Source organism: Pleurodeles waltl, chromosome 4_1 (genome assembly GCF_031143425.1).
Source record: "Pleurodeles waltl isolate 20211129_DDA chromosome 4_1, aPleWal1.hap1.20221129, whole genome shotgun sequence".
Taxonomy (NCBI): Eukaryota; Metazoa; Chordata; class Amphibia; order Caudata; family Salamandridae; genus Pleurodeles; species Pleurodeles waltl.
The window spans coordinates 419,643,877-419,666,436 of NC_090442.1; the positions used below are offsets into that span (position 1 = coordinate 419,643,877).

The following is a 22,560-nucleotide window of genomic DNA, read 5'->3' on the forward strand; positions in this document are numbered from 1 at the left end:
TTCCCAAAGTTTATTACGAGAGATAGTTTCAGGTGGAGAGCACTGTTTCTTCAAGCCCAGTTCATTCTTTGTTTAGCACCCGATTAGAGGTTTCTGATAATTGGGTCTTAAGAGAAAGGCAGACTGAGTATCGGTCTCAGTCAAGTCATCTTCAGCTGACCCTCTTTTGGGAAGAGGATAGGCTATACTTTCAGAGTAGGGGGTCACTATCCTTTTCTGTAGTGAGAGCTAATTTTGATCACTGAAAATCATTGTGAGCTACTAAAGGCTAAACAACTTGTGCATTGTTACCAAACATTACCACCTCCAGCTTCGTTCACTTTAAGCATTATGTCCATAGACTAAGGACATGGTCCTTGTCAGATTGATATTTGAAGCTAGCCCGCCTTCCGTTACGTCAGTCTGTTGGGAGTTCTTTCCCTGGTAAGGAGCAAGCCTTGTGCTAGCTTTTCTTCAGTATTCTTGCTATCCCCCTCTTTGCTGTGTTCATAGCTAAAGAGGAATTAAAGGGCTGCCTGGCTATCATTTAGTCTTTTTAGATGTCCTTTTGAGTATCTACGTAAGTCAACCATTTTGTAGCATTTATTAAAATGTATCCAGAATTTATCTCCAACAAACCATTGAATTTAGTGTTCCAGACCATGCACTTGTTTTCTTTGCAATGACTAAATAAGAAGACTGTTATAGTTCTGCAGTCACTTGAACTTGGAAGCAGGATCTGCACGCACCTTGCACCATCCCAGCCCATCCTTACAACCTTTGTTTCTGTTAAGCTGGTAAGGGTCAAACCAGTGGCGGCCGGCAGCTTTGGGAGGAGGGCGGGCGGGGCACACACACAAACACACACACAGACTCATTCTTTCACACCCAGACACGCACGCACGCTCACCCATTAACAACACTCATTCCATTCAAACATGCACGCACGCACCATTCATTTTACAAATTCACACACATTCATTCTTGCACGCACGCACTCACATCCAGTAACAACACTCATTCCATTCAAACATGCACGCACGCACCAAACATTCATTTTACAAGATCAAACACATTCATTCTTTCACACACACACACGCAAGCACATCCATGAACAACACTCATAACACTCAAACATGCACGCGCGCACCAAACATTCAAAGGAAAACATAACACACATACACACACACACACACACACACACACACACTTACCTTCAGCTTCCAGGTCCCAGGAGGGTTGGGACTGCTGCCTTCCCTCATTGGCTGACCTTAGGTCAGCCAATGAGGGAAGGCAGCAGTCCCAGCCTCGTCACAGAGTGGGATGGGGTCAGTGAGACTGCTGACCCCACCTCACTCTGTGACGAAGTGTCACTGATTGACACTCGCCCTGGGCACTTCAGGGCTTAAACCTGAAGCGCCCAGGGAGAGTGTCAATGGGTGACGCTTTCCACGTCACCCAGGGGAGGGCCTGGAGGCACCTTTGCTGGGCCGAGGAGATCACGCCCATAAGGGTTGTGATCTCCTCAGCCCAGCAAAGTTCAGCTCAGGCAGCTAGGAGTCTGCGCAAATCGCGCATGTCTGCTCCTGGCTGCCTGACCTGAACATAAAGAGTGTCTGTCAGGCTGACCTTTGTTCAGCCTGACAGACACTCTTCATGGGGTGGGGGGGCGTGGCCCCTCCGCCCTAAAGGACGGGCCGCCACTGGGTCAAACCCTACCTTTTGCAGGAAGTAGGTGTTCGATGGCATGTGTGGCTGTAGGTACACATGCTATGCGTAAACTCACCATCTAGTGTTGGGTTCGGAGTGGTACAACTTGTTTTTCTTCAAAAAAGCTTTTGGAGTCACGGGATCGAGTGACTCCTCCTCTCAGTAATACTGTGCATGGGCATCGAGTCCTTTGTTAGATTGTTTCTCTCCGCCGTTAGGTTTGGACGTATGTTCCACTCGCTCCAAGTTCTCGACTCGATACAATCCATAACGGTTTTCTCTCTGTCTTTCTATCACCCTCGCTATTGTTCGATCACGTTTTCTCCTCTCTCTCTCTGCCTTCGTTTCCAGCTTAGGCCCGGAATCGACTCTTTGCCCTTCGGGGGGTATACGCGGCCCTCTCAGCCCTATCTCCTCTGTGTGGCATCCAAGTATGCAAACCTGATGGAACGGACTCCATTTTGATTTTGCCCTCCATGTCACTCCAAATTTCCACACACCGACCACCAGCAGGTGTGTAATTTGTGTCTCTCCTCAGACCACAATGAGCAGACGTGTGACGTCCGTCTATCCTTTCGGTCTAAGAAAACACTCGAGACTGAAGAGCTTCTCAGATGGAAATGGCGCCTCGGACTCTAGACGACACACCACACATCTTTGGCGACGAGCATGCACAGGAGGAGGAGGCACAACAAGAACAGTCCTCCTTCGTTGAAGACTCAGACTCGGATGTTCAATCCGACATCTAAAGTCAACCGTTGCAGTCGGCACCGACCGTGAGTAAAAAGATCCCTTCAACCCCAGTAAAGACTACAACTAAAGAGGTTACCGGCCCGCCAATGCCTTCCGGCCGTGGTCAGAGCAGAGAAACTCCTTTAGATGCCTGGCCCTTGGGCTTGGCAACAAAAATCCCAAAGACAAATCTTTGGCATCTACCTCATGTGCCTGTACCTCCACCCCGGCACCCACCCAACCATTGCACAGAGTGCTTCCCTACCAACCATTTCGACACCAATGGAAAACCCTGCTATCCTGTGTTTCAATGCCAAAAGTATCCCACAAAGTAAAATCTTCGGACTTGAAAATTTAAAAAAAGACTTCATTTTATTCCGGACAGTCTTTGATCACCCCTTCACCGGTGAAACCAATTTTGGAAGTTATGGATGCTCAACAGTGCCAACTTCAGATTCAAGAAAGAGCAGAACATATTATAACAACACCCCTCTCCCTTTAAAGAGGAAATTGACTTTTCAAGAGGTGCTTAACTATTCTTTACCTCCAAAAAAGCCTACCAAGGACAAGGCTCCATCTCTCATTGCCTTCTCCTTAATCCTCTCCACCTCCTTCTCCAGATCCTTCTCCTTCAGGGTTTACACCACCTAATTCACCTCATGGGTGGATCATGACTTAGGAGACACATTAGATGAACCACACCCGTGGGATACATAGGAACTGGATACTATTACACCTAATGATCTAGATCTCTACCCAGCTAGACCCTCACCACCAGAGGATTCCACCTCATATCAACAGGTCGTAGCTAGAGCCACTACATTTTATTACATGCACATGTATACTGATCCCATAGAAGAAGACTTTCTATTTGATACTCTGGGTGCAACACATAAGGAAAGTCAGTTTCTTCCAATGCTCCTAGGCATGCTCAGGCACACAGATGAAATAGTTAAAGAACCAGTGAGAGCACGAGTTATCACTCCCAAATAGCCAAAAAATAAAAAGCAGCACGACGGATCCTTTGTTTACCAAGGCTCAGATTCCTCCTGACTTCATTGCTGCCTCAATTGCTCACAAAAGGGCTAACAGACAGTCGACATGAGACACACTCCCTCCTGCGTAGGAAAGTAAAAAGCTAGATGCAGCAGGTAAAAGGGTGGCAGCTCAAGCAGCCAATCACTGGTGTATTGCTAACTCACAGGCGTTACTATCCCGCTATGACAGGGCACGCAAGGATGCCATGGATGACCTTCTACAATATCTCCCTGAGGAACACCGCAAGAGAGGTGCAGAAATTGTAGCTGAAGGGCAAATTATTACCAATCATTCAATTAGATGTGTGCTGGATGTGGCTGATACAGCAGCACGCAGTATTAATACCAGTGTCATGATAAGACGACATGCCTGGCTGAGGTGCTCCGGCGTTAGACCAGAAGTACAGCAGGCAGTGTTAAACACGCCCTTCGATAAAGAGCATTTATTTAGCCCGCAAATTGACACCACACTTGAGAAAGCTCAACAAGGATAATCAAACTGCCAAAGCTATGGGGGCACCCCAAGCCATTGCACACAGAGGTAATTTACGCCGCCCAGAGTTCTCAAGAGACTTTCGGTCATCATTTACTGACTAGTCTTCCACACAAACAAACCCCACCTCCCAAACATACTCCAGAGGTTGTTATAGAGATTCCTTTAAAGGGAATAATAACAAGGGCAGATAAAAACATGTACATCTAAAGGCTTTTCATTCTTCACCAACAGTGACTTCCTCCACCTCCCACCACACTCCACTCCTGTAGAGGGAAGGCTACAACGTTTTTACCCACAATGATCTCAGACTACCACAGATCAATGGATACTTTTGATTATCCAAAATGGTTACTTTTTGGAGCTCACTTTCACTCTACCAATTATACTCTCTCGTACTCACAGACTTTTTCCAACAACATCTCACTCTTCTCAAAGAAGAAGTACACTTTCGTCTCAAAGGGGGTATAGAACCTGTTCCATTAAAACATCCAGGTACAGGAGTTTACTTCCTGAATTTCCTAATGCCTAAAAAAGACGGGTCTCTCTGACCAATCTTAGACCTCAGACCCTTAAACCATTACATCCTGTAAGAACACTTCAATATGGTCACTCTATGGTCATTCCCCTTCTCCAACAGCGCAAGTTTATGACAGTTAGACCTAAATGATGCTTATTTTCCCATTCCCATTCATTGGGCACACTGCAGATACCTCAGAATAGTGGTTGCAGGAAAACATTACCAATTCAAGGTCATTACCAATTCAATACTGCCAGAGTATTCCCAAAATGTCTTGCGGTAGTGGACGCACTCCTCAGAAGACAACACATTCATGTCTTTCCTTACTAAGATGATTGGCTTATCAAAGCCAGCACTTTCTAACAATGTCAACATCACACTCAACTCACAGTACATCTCCTACACACTTTAGGATTCACCATCAGTTACCTCAAATCACATCTTCAACCTCTCCAGATACAGCCCTATCTAGGAGCATTCTCAATGTACAATTAGAGCTTGCATTTCCCAGCTCAGCCTGTGTTCAAGCCTTTCAAACAATGATTGCTTTATTAACAGAGAACCATTTATACACAATAAGGACTGTTATGCACCTACTAGGGAGGAAGGCATTGTGCATTGCCATCATACTTCATGCCAGACTTTATATATGTCCCCTTCAACAGTGCTTCTCTCGTCAGTGGTTTCAAGCACAGGATAATCTGGAAGATCTAGTGCTGTTGGACTGCCAGACTCATTGCTCTTCTGCATTGGTGGAACACCCCAAACCTTATGAAAGGACAGCCCTTTTTAGAACATGTGCCTCAGATCACTCTCACTACAGACACCTCACATACTGGTTGGGGAGCTCATCTCCACAGCCTCACAGTCCAGGCCCTGAGGATCACCACTCCACAGTCCTTACACATCAATCACCTGGAACTTCAAGCAGTCTTCCTAGTAATGAAAAAGTTCCTTCCACACTTGCAACACAAGGTGGTGCTGGTACGTACAGACAGCGATTGCCATGTACAATCTTCAAAAACTGGGGAGACCCAATCACCTCAACTATCCTATCTTGCAGAAACAATATGGAAACAGGCAATTCATCACCACATTCACATAGTGGCACACTATCTTCCAGGGACAGATAATCAATTTGCAGATCTGCTCAGCAGTCCATGAATGGGAACTCCACCCACAAGTCCTTCACCAGTACTTTCTAAAGTGGGGAACTCCTCAAATTAGCCTATTTGCCACACCTCAAAATGCCCAAACTTCTGCCTCCAACTACTTCTGCCTCCAAGTATCCTCGCCCTCAGTCCGAAGGCAATGCTGTATGGATGAGTTGCTTAGGAATATTCCCCCCTCTCCCACTCGTTCCTTTTCCAGTTCTGAAGCTCACACAATCCTTCCTCACCAAGATCCTCGTAGCTCCTACATGGGCACATCAACCGTGGTTTGCAACACTTCTGGATCACTCAGTAGTTCGACATCAGAAGCTCCCCAACAGACCAGACCTAACACAAAATCGAGGACAAACACGACTTCAGACCCCAAATCGCTCAACTTAGTGATATGGTTCCTGAAGTCACAGAATTTGGGTATTTACATCTACCACATGAATGTATGGATATTCTTACAGAAGCACGTAAACCCCAACTAGACAATGTTACGCGGCAAAATTGGAACGTTTTCTTTGCTAATGCCAATCAAAAATTATTGACCCACTTAAACCACAGGTTCAAGAGATTGTCTGTTACTTCATGTGTTTACAAAAAGCTAATCTTGCTTACAACATCCCTTCGTCTTCATTTAGCAGCTATAGCTGCATGTCTTCAAAACAGACAGCATACTTCTTTGTTTAAAGTTCCCGTTATTAAGTCATTTATGGAAGGACTTAAATGAATCATTCCACCAAGGGTTTCTCCAGCCCCTTTCTGGGATCTTAACATTGTTCTCACAAGGCTTATGTGTCCCCCTTTTGAGCCACTACACTCCTGTTCTTTACAATTCCTGTCATGGAAAGTGGACTTTTTCCTGACTATCACTTCCCTTAGATGTGTGAGTGAGCTCCAGGCTTTAACCTTGGAAGAACCTTTCTATCAAATTCACAAGGAAAAACGTGTATTAAGAACTAATCCAAAATTCCTTCCAAAAATAGTTTCACAATTTCATACCAATCAGTCAATAGAATTACCAGTTTTCTTTCCCCAACCAGATTCTGTAGCCAGAAGAGCTTTACACACGCTTGATGATGATAGAAGGGCTCTTCTGTATTACATAGACAGAACCAAAGACTTTAGAAGAACAAAACAACCTTTTATTGCTTTTTCAATGCCCCATAAAGGAGAGCCTGTATCTAAAGCAAGTATAGCTTGATGGCTAGTCAAGTATATTCCTAGTTGCTCTGATAAAGCCAAATAACATTTACCCACAAAACCTAGAGCGCACTCCACTAGGAAGAAAGGTGCATCTCCTATAGCAGATATTTCTAAAGCAGCTACATGGTCTCCACCACATACTTTTGCAAAACATTATTGTGTAGATGTATTTGCTTGTGAACAGGCAAATGTTGGGCAAGCAGTACTTAAAACACTTCAAAACAGTTGCAACTCCTGCACCCTAGCCACTGCTTCATGGTGGGACTGCTTTACAGCCTATTCTTACCATGTGTATCTGCAGCCAAACGTGCCATTGAAAAGGAATTGTTACCAGTAGACATCTGTTCGTGGCATGTAGTGCTGTAGATTCACATGCGCCCCCCCCTCCTCCCTGGACACGTGTGGCCATTGCAATTTATTAACATGTAAATACTGTACATTTGTAGATACATTGCATGGACATCTTTTCTATCCGACCCTCTTTTTACCACTTTACTCTCCCGCCTGCAAAGAAACAATCTAACAAAGGACTTTAGGCCCATACGCAGTATTACTGAGAGGAGGAGTCACTCAATCCCCTGACTCCGAAAGCTTCTTTGAAGAAAAACAAGTTGTACCACTCCGAACCCAACACTAGATGGCCAGCTTATGCATAACATGTGAATCTACAGCACTACATACCATGAACAGATTTCTATTGATAAGTAATATTTTCCTTCTGACTTCAGTTTATTGCAGATTTCATAGCCCTGAGTTTACTTTTTATCACACCTGAAAATGGCTTTTTAAGCATCTATATTTCTTGATCAGTGTTGCATTGTCTGGATATCCTGCTCTTTCCTTTAGTTTCTGGACTTTAATTACCCTGGAATTATGAAAATAATTGATTTCTAGATGAATTCTCCTTTGAAATCCGCTTTGGTTTGAATTACGCCCAAGAGTCATCAATGTGTCCCTTGTATTTTCTAAAATAGGTTTAGTTCTGAACTGGTTTTAGAGATGGGTGTTATTAATGCCTTAAGTTACGTATTGTCACTAACCACTCTTGCAATAGTACTGAATTTTTTGTTCTCCAGGGCTATATTGCTGCCTCTGACATTATTAATATTTTTCCCAGTGATTTTTTATTCCACATATACAAATTTTACACTCAATGGTGATTGTTTAGCAACTGAACACTGATTGCAGCTCTTCTCATTGACTCAAAAGTCAGTGGGTACATATTCAAAGCTTAATGTTTGAATTATTCCACACAGAAATAACATATCGTCCCTCTTTCTTGCTTGACATTTAGTTTCAAAAGTTTTTTTTTTTTTTTTTTGCTGATGATTTACCTTTTCAAAAACATCAGTTCTCCCATGGTAGATACCTTCCAGTTACATGTATATTTTCTATGGTTCTTTCTAACCTGTATGTCCCAGAACTTAAACGGGATTGAATCTTATTTGTTTTTCTAAGTAGGAAACGTTAATTGGGAAGTGCCTTTTGTAATGACACCACGCTTGCTTTAATGAGCTGTCATACCTGTTAATTTAAGTTAATCGTTTTAGTACTTCTCAGTGCTGCCACTGAATGACAATAGATTTAGACATTAGGACCCACAGAGAATTATGAGGTGTAGCTATATTCCTACTTCCGTAGTTGACCAAATAAACAAATCTAAGTATGACTGTCTCAGAGCTTTAAGTAGCCATCCTTTTTAATAGTTTTCTCACATTTTTGTTTTCAACTAGTAAAGGCAAATGCATGTTCTGAATTTGAGTTTGTGTTAAATGATCTGATTGTTAAGCATTCTGCAAAAGGTGAGCATAGAATTGTTTTTGCAATGGAAATATATTTGTTTCACTAAAGGATTGTCCTGCATTCCGTTGCACAACCAGTGAAGTCACAGTACAGCCAAGTCCATACCTGAGTTACCGACTACCCAAGGACTTCGTTGACCTTTCCACTGGAGAGGATGCTCACAAACTCCTTGACTTCCTGAAACTGGTAAGAAAGCCTCTTCACAAAGTTGCATTCATCACTCTTCATTCCTGTTTTATTGAAATGTTCTGATGAATACTTCTACTTGCAGATTCCTCACTTGTTGAATTATGCCAAGTGTCTGATAGGAAGCAGAAGCTTCAAAACTCTTTGAATCCGGTAGGGGATGCTGACTCTGTCCATGCTGGAAATGACGCCTGAGAAAGTCACTGAAGCCATATTGCGCCAAGTCTGATGCAATTCTGTCAGTTCCCTTTTTTCATGCCTTTGACGCAGATGCAGAGCTCGCTGTCCAAGAATGTTTGTGCTTCATCGCTCTAACTTACACACAGAAATACAAAACAAAGTATAGTACTAGATTCCTTCTACAAAGCATTAGGGCTTTAAACTCTGAAGGGATTGCTTGGGACTTATGTCCATTACCCAACGTCAATCTGTTTGCCTATGTTGCATGGGATCAGATCATTACTTGTGAGTTCTGCCTTTGTATGTATTCCTGTGCTGTTAAGGAGAGGGAAGCAGAACATTTTAGGGTGTGGGCTTGTGACGAGAAATGAGGCCTGCCTCGTTACAGAGCCCAGTCATTGTCATCAATTTTGCACTCCTAGAGCACGTGATGGAAACATAACAGATTAACAAAAGAGTATTCTGTTCCTAAAAAAACAGGGAGTGGGAGGGAATTGGAAGAGACTGTCAGTCGAAAGGGAGGCTGATCAACCGGATCAGAGGATCAGATAGATCAGAAGCAACGACCTTCACACACCCAGCTGGATATCATGCTTCGTCATCTGGCTCCTCCTCGTCAGGCCGGGGCTGTAATGCCTGACTGGCTCCTGGGGGGATGGGGGTTGGGAGGGGAATCTTTGCCAGAGATATTCAGTGAGAAAATGCTGTGGTGATGAATGCAGATGAGGGGATAAAATGAGTATGGTGGTGAAGTTTGTGTGTTAAAAATGGGTAGCACTGTGCGATTTAATATGATGATCTCCTTGACATGGTTAAAAACAAGTAGTGGCCATGCTAGGAGACAGTGAACCTCACAAAATGTGGATCAGGGTCAACATGTTTCTTGCGTTGGGTGGTCCAGTCGGATCTTAGACAGTTTGTCAGGACCAAGAATCACACCTGACCTACACCTGATTGGGAAGCAAGCTGTGTGACTGTAAATACACAATCTAATAGTGTTATGTTAACTATAACTGTTGTGGTACAGAATGCCAGGGAAATCTGACTCTACTAGAGTCAGGTTGGAGCCCCTTAGGGTTGGGCAGAGGACCACACTATGCTGCAGGAGAATAAGGTCCGTCTCATGGATTACCCATGACCTACCCACCTCCAGGCTGGCAGTTTTGGTATACAGGCATCCTTCAAGTTAAGCTGCGCTGTACGAGTCTCCATTTGTTCCCCACACAATGGCATGTAGAGACCATCTCTCTACATGCCGCTGCGGTTAGAGCCTGCTTACTCTGACATATTGATAAATGCTACTCAGTCTATTTGGCTTTCTCAGTCATGGCGGGTAACAAATATTGCTGTCAGTGTGGTCTATGGACTTAAGCACTTGGACAGTGTTTTGGTAGCCGGACGATGTTTGCACTGTCTGCCAGCAAAGCTGTAGGTATGACTTAAAGACCTCTGTTTGGTGTAGGCCTATCACAATACTATTCTCCTTCTCTCAAGTGTGCTGACCCCTGATTAAAGGACAGTGCCCATATCAGAAAGTAAATGTCTCCTTGTGAAATTAGGCTTTAATTATTTAGGAGTCACAAAGGATCCTTTGGCATAAAGGCCCAGGGTATGCATTCTGCTTCTCACTGTCAAAAGACCTTAATGTGAGACTAAACTTTAAAAAACATGTTTTAAACAATATATCTCCTTCATTATTTATTTGTGTTATTTAACTTTTAGGCATGTAGATCTTAGCCTTCAGAAGCAGCTGTATGCTTAATCTAGTTAGAGAGTTCTGATGCATGCTGGTTTCATGGCCCATGGGCTCAAGGTACCGCTACCTTGTCTCTTGTATCTTATTTTATCTTGAAGGGCTTGGTAACTAAGCCCCTGACTTCTAAGATGGTGGGTGCAACTTCTCCTTCCGGTTGGTGCCAGCCAGTCACAACACGCTCTTGAGCTTGCGGATTCACCGCCAAGTAAAATACAAATAAATTTTGACTAAATCACAAAAAGCACTCTTGTGGGTGAAGATCAAGCTTTCTACCAAATTTGGTGTAATTCCGTTCAGCCATTTTTGAGATATCGCTGATTAATTTACCAATGGAAAATGTCATGGGAAAAATGTGTTTTGGCCCCCAAGCCTTTTTTCTCATCCCCTGCTTGATGAAACACCTCAAAACTTTACAGCTGATGTGAAGATTTGTCAAACAGCGCCAAAATTATTAGCAAACCAAAAATCTATTTCATGTGGAAACATTGTCCTCACTAAAACCACCCATTGAGGACCTCCATTTTACCAGTCTCCAGCGCTTTCCCTACTGTTGCTCAGGTAGAGTAGGAATAGTAATCTGACCCCTCCACATTCAAACAGTTGTTGCTTAGGTTGGAGTGGTAATAGTAAACATGACCTCTTCAAAGTTCAACACTTTTCATACACTTGCTTTCTTTGGAATGGGAATAGTAAATGTTACCCCTACAAAGGTGATATTTTATGTAAAGTTTACGTTTTTAAAGATGTATTTTTTTATTATGTTTATTTTAATTGTTTTATGTATTTTATTTGAAGTAATATTTTCATGTTTTTTTACTTTCATAGTTTTATTGTGTATATATATGTTCGATGGCATGTGTAGCTGCAGATACACATGCTGTGCACATCCCGCCATCTAGTGTTGGGCTCGGAGTGTTACAAGTTGTTTTTCTTCTAAGAAGTCTTTTCGAGTCACGAGATCGAGGGACTCCTCCCTTTTTCGGCTCCATTGCGCATGGGCGTCAACTCCATCTTAGATTGTTTTCCTTCCGCCATCGGGTTCGGACGTGTTCCTCTTCGCTCCGTGTTTCGGTTCGGAAAGTTAGTTAAATCTCGGAAAATTCGACAGTATTGTTTGCGTTCGGTATCGGGTTAGTTACAACAGATCGACACCGATTTCGGAAGAGCTCTGGTGGCCCTTCGGGGTTTTCGATTCCCCGAAGGGGCCTGGTCGGCCCGACCTCGTGCGTCTTCAAGGCTAATGGAACGGACCCCATTCCGCTTCTGCCCCGAATGCCACAACAAGTATCCTTACACAGATCAGCATCTGGTCTGTAATTTGTGTTTGTCTCCCGAAGACAAAGAGGATACCTGCAAGGCCTGTCGAGCATTTCGGTTGAGGAAAACGCTAAGAGACCGAAGAGCAAGAAGATTACAAATGGCGTCTGCGCCGGCAGGACAACAGCACGTGGAAGAAGAGGAAACCTTCTCCATTGCGGATTCGGACTCAGACGAGGTCAATCCCGAACAGACGCCAAGAACCGTGAGTAAGACGTCGATGAGCAAAACTCACGTAAAAATCACTAAAGCCCAGGGGACGCCACCGCCAACAGGCCATGGCTTAACCCGAAAAAGGGCACGCATGTGTCGAAGTCATCTGACTCCGGTCGAGATACCGGCACAGAACAGACTCTACCCCGAGACACCGGGTCAGAGCACTCTCGACGAGAGAGCGGCACCGAAATGAGTCAGCACCGAGAGATCGGAACACCGAAAGGCAAGAGAGTGTCTTCGGAGCAGAAAAAGACGGTCGGAAAGGTTTCGATACCGAAACATCCGGCCTCGGAGCCGAAACCAAGCTCCTATACCGAGGAACAGGGCCTGTCCTCACAGATGCAAGGACAGATTCGGACAGGAGCTAGAGGCAGGGGAGCCAGATTACACTCAAAGGAGGCTCCACATTCAAAAGGACACAGGGAAAATCAGTACTCTCCCTCCAATCCGAATTAAAAGGAAACTTGCCTTCCAAGAGGAAGACAAGCAACCACAAGCAAAGGTGGCAAGACAAATAACTCCGCCACCATCACCACAACGCTCACCACAACCATCACCGGTAGCCACTCCACCAATGATCCAGTCTCCAACTCATACAGGAATGAGTCAAGATGATCCTGACGCATGGGATTTTTATGATGCACCAGTGTCAGATAACAGTCCGACTGTTATCCAGCGAGACTGTCACCACCTGAGGACAGTACTGCCTACACACAGGTGGTGTCAAGAGCAGCTGTGTTTCACAATGTCACCCTGCACGCAGAACCAATAGAAGATGACTTTTTATTTAATACACTGTCGTCCACACATAGCCAGTACCAGAGTCTCCCTATGTTGCCGGGAATGCTGAAACATTCAAAGCAAGTGTTTCAAGAGCCTGTAAAAGGCAGGGCCATTACTCCAAGGGTGGAGAAGAAGTACAAACCTCCACCAACAGACCCCGTGTACATCACGCAGCAATTAACACCGGACTCAGTGGTAGTAGGGGCAGCTCGCAAAAGTGCGAACTCACACACCTCGGGTGATGCACCACCGCCCGACAAGGAAAGTCGCAAGTTTGACGCAGCGGGGAAAAGGGTCGCAGCACAAGCAGCCAACCAATGGTGCATCTCCAATTCACAGGCCTTGCTGGCTAGATATGATAGGGCTCATTGGGACGAAATGCAACATTTCATAGAACACCTACCCAAAGAGTTCCAAAAGAGGGCCCAACAAGTGGTGGAAGAAGGCCAGAGTATCTCTAACAATCAGATACGGTCAGCAATGGATGCAGCTGACACAGCTGCTAGGACGGTAAATACAGCGGTCACCATATGGAGACACGCATGGCTACGCACCTCAGGATTCAAGCCGGAAATTCAACAAGCTGTGCTGAATATGCCATTTAACGGACAGCAGTTGTTTGGGCCGGAGGTGGACACTGCAATCGAAAAACTTAAAAAGGACACAGATACGGCCAAAGCCATGGGCACACTCTACTCCCCACAGAGCAGAGGCACATTTCGTAAGTCACAGTTTAGAGGGGGGTTTTGAGGACAGAGCACAGAACCCTCAACCTCACAAACAAGACCCACTTACCAGAGTCAATATCAGAGGGGAAGTTTTCGGGGACAGTACAGAGGGGGACAATGCACTAAAACTAGAGGGAAGTTCCAAAGTCCCAAGACACCGCAAAATAAACAGTGACTTCAGCGTCACAAATCCCCAACACATAACACCAGTGGGGGGGAGACTAATAAATTTTTACAAAAACTGGAAGGACATAACAACAGACACGTGGGTCCTAGCCATTATCCAACATGGTTATTGCATAGAATTTCTACAATTCCCTCCAAATGTCCCTCCAAGAACACACAACATGTCCAAACAACACATGGATCTATTACAACTGGAAGTCCAAGCGTTGTTACAGAAAGATGCAATAGAATTGGTACCAATTCATCAGAAAGGAACAGGAGTATACTCCCTGTACTTTCTCATACCCAAAAAAGACAAAACTCTAAGACCTATCCTAGATCTCAGAACATTAAATATTTACATCAAATCAGATCACTTTCACATGGTGACACTACAAGACGTGATCCCATTGCTCAAACAACAAGACTACATGACAACATTAGACCTAAAGGATGCGTATTTCCATATACCTATACATCCTTCCCACAGAAAGTACCTAAGGTTTGTAATCCAAGGGCTACATTACCAGTTCAAAGTGTTGCCATTCGGAATAACAACAGCGCCAAGAGTTTTTACAAAATGCCTGGCCGTAGTGGCAGCCCATATCAGATGGCAGCAAATACATGTGTTCCCGTACCTAGACGATTGGTTAATCAAAACCAATACGCAAGAACGGTGTTCACAACACACAAAGTATGTCATAGAAACCCTTCACAAGCTAGGTTTCTCACTCAACTACAACAAATCACACCTACAGCCGTGTCAAATACAACAGTACTTAGGAGCAACAATCAACACAACAAAAGGGATTGCCACTCCAAGTCCACAAAGGGTACAGGCATTCCAAAACGTAATACAGGCCATGCACCCAAAACAAAAGTACCAGGTAAAATTAGTGATGAAACTACTAGGCATGATGTCCTCATGCATAGCCATTGTCCCAAACGCAAGATTACACATGCAGCCCTTACAACAGTGCTTAGCATCACAATGGTCACAACCACAGGGTCAACTTCAAGATCTAGTGTTGATAGACCGCCAAACATACTCCTCGCTACAATGGTGGAACACTATAAACTTAAACAAAGGGCGGCCTTTTCGGGACCCAGTGCCTCAATACGTGATCACAACGGATGCTTCTATGATAGGGTGGGGAGCACACCTCAACCAACACAGCATCCAGGGACAATGGGACACTCAGCAGAGACAGCTTCATATAAATCACTTAGAACTACTAGCAGTATTTCTAGCGTTGAAAGCATTTCAACCTATAATAACCCACAAACACATTCTTGTCAAAACAGACAACATGACAACGATGTATTATCTGAACAAACAGGGAGGGACACACTCAACACAGTTGTGTCTCTTAGCACAAAAGATATGGCATTGGGCGATTCACAACAACATTCGCCTAATAGTGCAGTTCATACCAGGAATTCAAAACCAGTTAGCCGACGATCTCTCTCGGGATCACCAACAGATCCACGAATGGGAAATTCACCCCCAAATACTAAAGACTTACTTCCAAAGATGGGGAACACCGCAAATAGGCCTATTTGCAACAAAACAAAACGCAAAATGCCAAAACTTTGCATCCAGGTACCCACAGGCTCACTCTCAAGGCAATGCGTTATGGATGAGTTGGTCAGGGATATTTGCATACGCTTTTCCCCCTCTCCCACTCCTTCCGTATCTAGTAAACAAATTGAGTCAAAACAAACTCAAACTCATACTAATAGCACCAACTTGGGCACGACAACCTTGGTACACAACACTCCTAGACCTCTCGGTAGTGCCTCATATCAAACTGCCAAACAGACCAGATCTGTTAACTCAACACAAACACAGATCAGACACCCAAATCCAGCATCGCTGAATCTAGCAATTTGGCTCCTGAAATCTTAGAATTCGGACACCTAGACCTTACACAACAATGTATGGAGGTCATAAAACAAGCTAGGAAACCAACCACAAGACATTGCTACTCAAATAAGTGGAAAAGATTTGTTTATTACTGCCATAATAATCAAATTCAACCATTACACGCATCTGCTAAAAACATCGTAAGCTACCTTCTACACTTACAAAGGTCCAAGTTAGCTTTTTCATCCATTAAAATGCATCTCACCGCAATTTCAGCTTATCTGCAAATTACGCACTCAACTTCATTATTCAGAATCCCAGTCATAAAAGCATTTATGGATGGTCTGAAAAGGATTATCCCACCAGGAACACCACCAGTTCCTTCGTGGAACCTCAACATCGTATTAACACGACTCATGGGTCCACCTTTTGAACCCATGCATTCATGTGAGATACAGTACTTAACATGGAAAGTAGCATTTCTAATAGCTATCACATCTCTCAGAAGAGTAAGTGAAATACAAGCCTTTACTATACAAGAACCCTTTATTCAGATACACAAACATAAAGTTGTTCTGCGAACAAATCCTCAATTCTTACCTTAGGTCATATCACCGTTCCACTTAAATCAAACTGTGGAACTCCCAGTATTCTTTCCAGAACCAGATTCTGTAGCTGAAAGAGCATTACATACATTAGACATCAAAAGGGCACTAAAGTACTACATAGATAGAACAAAACAAATTCGCAAAACAAAACAATTGTTTGTTGCTTTCCAAAAACCTCATACAGGGAATCCAATATCCAAACAAGGCATTGCCAGATGGATAGTTAAATGTATTCAAACCTGTTATATAAAGGCAAAAAGACAACTGCCTATTACACCAAAGGCACACTCAACTAGAAAGAAAGGGGCTACCATGGCCTTTCTAGAGAACATACCAATGACTGAAATCTGTAAGGCAGCCACATGGTCGACGCCTCATACATTTACCAAGCATTACTGCGTGGATGTGTTAACAACACAACAAGCCACAGTAGGACAAGCAGTATTAAGAACATTATTTCAAACAACTTCAACTCCTACAGGCTGAACCATCGCTTTTGGGGAGATAACTGCTTACAGTCTATGCACAGCATGTGTATCTGCAGCTACACATGCCATCAAACGGAAAATGTCACTTACCCAGTGTACATCTGTTCGTGGCATGAGACGCTGCAGATTCACATGCGCCCTCCCACCTCCCCGGGAGCATGTAGCCGTTTTAAGTTGAGAAAAAATTAAACTTGTACATTTGTAAATTTGTAAATATATCACTTTTTTTACCACATTATGTACATACATATTTACTCCATTGCATGGGCACTATTACTATATACACAACTCCTACCTCACCCTCTGCGGGGAAAACAATCTAAGATGGAGTTGACGCCCATGCGCAATGGAGCCGAAAAAGGGAGGAGTCCCTCGATCTCGATATTTAGGCCCGCCTATTTTTATGAGGCCGATCTACCACCAAGGAGGGCAGAAACCACTAAGCACCCGGGATTTTTTGGGGGTTTTTGCGCCAATTTCATGCAACAGAAGCCCATGGGGGGCACATTACTGTTGGCCATAGGCAGATCGGCCTATTTTTGGAAGGCCCATTTGCTCCCAAGGGGGGCAGAAAGCCCAGCAGAGACCAGGGAAGATTTATTTTTTTCAAAATAAGAGGGTGGGGGTTTAGCCATACTCCCACCCCAAATAAATGGGGCCAAAATTGTTCAACACCAGTGGGCAGATGGGGCAGTTACCTCCGGTCCACATCCCTGGGGGGCAGAAAGTCTACTAGATGCCAGGAAATAAATAAAAAAATAAAAATAGTGGGGTAGTGGCTACCAACCAGTATGGGCCTGGTTATGCTCCCACCCCAACTGAGGGGGGTAACAGTCTTTCAGCTCTCCCCCGCACACTAAAACATCTTATCCCACGGCAAGCTAGAGGACATTTGATTTTTGGGGGTTTTGGTTTGACATTTGGGCCATGAGACCTTGGCTAAGTCTCAAAATCGTCCCTCTTGGAATGGTGAGAGCTGCACTTTTTGGACTTTGGGACAGTGCCATGTAGAAAAATCCACAAGACCTAGATACATGTGAAAACTAAACATCTGGTTGATTCCAGGGTGGTGTGCTTCACATGCATCCTGCATCATTTTCTTACCCACAATGCCCTGCAAACCTCCAACTTAGCTGGAAATGACACATTTTTTCCACATTTTTGTGATGGAACCTTCCGAAATCTGCAGGAATCCACAAAATTCCTACCACCCAGCATTGCCTCATCTATACCGATAAAAATTCTGTTGCACTTGTCAGCCTAAAAATGTTTTTTTTTTTTTTCTTTTTTCTTTTTCAAACTGCCCTTTTGGACCCATTTTGGTTCCCCCTCACTTTCTCCATGTTTTTGGCTCTTCCCTGTCACAGGCACTTGGCCCACCTACACAAGTGAGGTATCATTTTTACTGGGAGACTGACTCACAGAAATGTGGGAAAAATGTTTTTTTTTTTTTTTAGCTAAATTTGAGGTTCGCTGAAGATTCTGGATAAGAAAACACTGGTGGATCCACGCAAATCACACCTCCCTGGATTCCCTCGAGTGTCTAGTTTTCAGAAATGTCTGGGTTTGGTAGGTTTCCGTAGATGGCTGCTGAGCCCAGGACCATCAACGCGCCCCCCTTCGCAAAAATGGGTAGTTTTGTATTTGATAATTTTGATTTGTCCAGATAGTGTTTTGAGGCATTTCATTTCGCTGGCACTAGGCCTACCCACACAAGTGAAGTGGGTGGAAGGACATTTGTGGCTCCTCTGAGATTCCAGAACTTTCTGTCACCGAAATGTGAGGAAAAAGTGTTTTTTTTGGCCAAAGTTTGAGGTTTGCAAAGGATTCTGGGTGACAGAACCTGGTGTAAGCCCCACAAGTCACCCCATCTTGGATTCCCCTAGGTGTCTAGTTTAAAAAAAATGCGTGGGTTTGGTAGGTTTCCTAAGTGCCGGCTGAGCTAGAGGCTAAAATCCATAGCTAGGCACTTTGCAAAAAACAGCTCTGTTTTCTTTGGGAAAATGTGATGTGTCCACGTTGTGTTTTGGGGCATTTCCTGTCACGGGCGCTAGGCCTACCCACCCAAGTGAGGTACATTTTTTATCGGGAGACTTGGGGGAACGCTGGGTGGAAGGAAATTTGTGGCTTCTCTGAGATTGCAGAACTTTCTGTCACCGAAATGTGAGGAAAGTGTTTTTTTGGCAAAAGTTTGAGGTTTGCAAAGGGTTCTGGGTAACACCACTGGCTCTAGCCTCAACGCCTGTGCCGAAGTCACAGATGAAATACATGCATCCAGTAGTTCTGTTTTATGCTGCCCCTACTTTCAGACCACAGCAGTGTGCACAGTCCAACCAAGACATATCTTAACAGTATGATGACGATGATAGTGAATGCCAGGAGGACTTATGTAAGGATGGAAACCTAATTGAAGACCTTCAGGGTCCTAGTGGCCTGGATCCCTCACCAGATATTGTTATCCTTCACATACACAGCCATGGTGATCAGGATGGTGGCAGTGATCCTAGATCTCAACCTAACCATGGAAGAGGCCAAAACAGTTGTCCTTACTGCGGTTGTGAACCCAGCTCCAACCAATCGAGAACCTCAATTGATTTTTATTGAGAGCCTTACTGATGTCCTGGTGAGCACCTGGACAAAACCTGGGTCTTGTCAATCCCCCAATTGAATAGGTAAGTGACTAAACAACACGGGCCTGCTCCTGGGGACAGGGATTTCCTTCTTCAGCACCCCAATCTGAGCAGCTTAGTGGTGTGCGCTCTCGAAACCCAAATACCTTCCCTACAGCCCTGGAGAATCCAAAAGAATGGTAACATTTGCAAAACAAATGTTTTCCAGTGCCAGTCTTACCTTTGTCTGCCAACACCTCATGCCCATGGAGCAGGTAATTGCACACTTTGTATGGACATGGTGGTGGGAAACTTTAGAGTGTCATATTTCTGAAGATATGCCATAAAGTACACCGTGCATTCAGGTCTTGACACTACTGACTGCATGAGTATGGCAGTCGGAACCAGTGTTGTGACAGTGCCACACATAGGTGCGATCTACTGGGTTTTCCCCTTACGTCCATTAATCCCTAGCGAACATGCCTGTTGATGGTGCTAGACTGTTTGGAGCAAAGGCTAAATCTGCCTCGGAGAGGTTTAAAGAGCATAAGGCCACTGCTTCCAGCAGAGGCAACAGAAATACATGCCTCAGCAGCATCAGATCTCTGTCCTTTCAAAGGCAGTGCCAGACAGCAGACCAACAGCATCCAGCAACCCAGGGGCAATGCACTACCCAAAACCCCACTCCTCCTGCGGCAACCGTAAAACCACTTTCATTAACCCTTGGTGGCGCATGATCACCCAGTGGGAAGTAGAGGTAACGTTTTGCCTCCCCGGATGGCAGAGCATCACATCAGACCAATGGGTGCTCAAAATTGTTTAACAAGGATACTCCTTATTCTTTCTGTCCTACGCACCCTTCCAAAAAACACATGCCACCCATATCTCAACACCTCTTGGGGGACCGTTTGTCCATAAAATGTGGAAAAATTAAAGCTCTTGTGATCAAGGGTGCAATAGAGAGGTAGCCAGTGTGAGAAATGGTGACTGTTTGTTACTCCATTTACTTTCAGGTGCAAAGAAAAATAAGATGGAAGCCTCCCCCCTATCTTGGTTCTTTGCCCTCTGAACATCTTCCTCTGAAAGGACACATTTAAAATGGTTACACTGGCCCGAGTCCTGTCTGCTTTGGACCTAGGAGACTGGATGGTGGCGCTGGACTTGCAGGACGCATCCCCATCCCACATTCACACAGGCCTTACCTGCAGTTTTAAGTAGGACAGTAGAACTTGCAGGTCTGTGTGCTCTCTTTTGGCCAGTGCACCTCTGGTGTTTACCAAGGTGATGGTGGTGGTTGCAGCTTATCTGCAGAGGTTGGGAATACCAGTCTTATACATTGACTGGTTACTGATGACATTCTCATCTCAAGCAGTTGTAGGCCACTTGCAGATCACAGGTGAACTACTGAAACAAGTAGGGCAGTGTAGGAATGTGCGGTCTATGCTAGGAGGCCCCCTGTCTTTAGAAGTGGCTGAATGCTCAGGGCATCTCCCTGACTAGACAGAACTTGACAGGATATTTAAACACCATGATGGATGAACGCACCAATGTACTCTAGCTGGTCATGAATGGCGGCTGCACTCTGAAGTGGCATGGATTGTCTTGCAGCAGTCGGGGAGAATCCTGGCTCAATCTGTTTGCCAGTAGAGAGTGTGCAGCACCCAGAATTTTGTCTTGTAGTTTTCAAGGCAGTCCTTTCTCGAAGAAGTCTGCCGTCTGCACTGGGTATCAAGACACTTGTATGTGTTTCTGTCTTTCTTTCTCCTGGCCAGGGTACTAAAAAAAAGATCAAGAGAGGTGGAGGCCCAATCATCATAGTGGCTCTGGACTGGGTGAGGAGAGTGCGGTAGCCCAGGCTTCTGGCCATGAGCATTTGTCCTTCGATCTGGCTGCCCCTTCGGGAGGACCTCCTATTTGCAGCAGCAGGGTTGAGGCTTGGATCTGAGCTTGCACAATCTACACCTCCATGCCTGGGGATTGAGTGGAGACAGCTGATTGCTTTCAGTCTTTCTCTTGAAGTGGTTGGTGTCCTATTGGCAGACCGGCATCGTCTACCAAATTGATCTGTGCTGGATGGTGGGAAAAGTTTTTTGGTTGGTGTTCTTCCTGCAACTTACAAAGGCTGAATCTGCAGTTATTAAATATTCTCCTGTTCTGTTTCACTAACCCAGCAAGGCCTTAGGGGTATATCTCGCCCTTTTCAACCTTCTTGCATTTACCTGATTAGCCATCCTTATTGGGTCACTTGTTGTGATAAAGTTTTTGAAAAGGCTGTTTCATATGTTCTCGCCACCTCCATTTCTAATGCAGCAGTAGGACCTTAATTTGGTACTCACCTGTTTGATGTGCCACCGTTTGTATCCCATGCACAGTTGTTCACTTCACCTTCTTTCAAGACAAATTCCTCATCTCTAAAACATCAGCCAGGCAATTGAGTGAACGCCAGGCATTGTCCGTGTTCCCCTCATATGCTTCTTTCTGTGTAGACAAATTAATCCTCTAGGCAAAAGAGGCATTCCTGCCCAAGATAGGCATTTAGCTTCTATGTGGGCAAATCAGACTACTGAAAGGATGACAAACTTTTCATTGGTTTCTCTGGATCTAAGAAAGGCAGAGTGGTTCAGAAGAGGACTGTCTCAAGAAGAATTGTTCTATGCATCGAGATCTGCTATGGGCTAGTCAAAAAGGCTTGCACCCTCATTCCACCAGACTGAAAGCTGCTACCATAGCACTGGCACACGGTATGCCTGTCCTGAACATTTACCAGGCTGAGGTGTGGGCATCTGTACACACGTTCACAGAGCATTACTGCCTGGATATCCAGGTCCAGCAGGGTGGCGACTTCACATGAACAGTCCTGTAGGGTCTCCTGGTTTGAGCCATTCCACAGACCCACCACCAGCGCAGGTGTACTGCTTTGGGATGTATTTACAAGGGGAGGAATATGTAGTTAGAAGTCTCTATCACAAGATCAAGTTACTTACTGTTGGTAATGCTTTTTCTAGTAGAGACTTTGTCTA

The 22,560-nt window shown here is 44.6% G+C and overlaps 1 protein-coding gene across 2 annotated transcripts in view; it reads left to right on the forward strand.

Moving 5' to 3' along the window:
- Positions 1–22,560, forward strand: part of CDC123 (cell division cycle 123) — a 161,242-nt gene that overhangs the window by 133,559 nt on the left and 5,123 nt on the right. For both annotated transcript variants that reach the window (XM_069228667.1, XM_069228668.1), the window contains exon 12: positions 8,686–8,823. In XM_069228667.1, the coding sequence (XP_069084768.1) occupies positions 8,686–8,823 (138 nt within the window). The remainder of the gene's footprint in view (positions 1–8,685; positions 8,824–22,560) is intronic.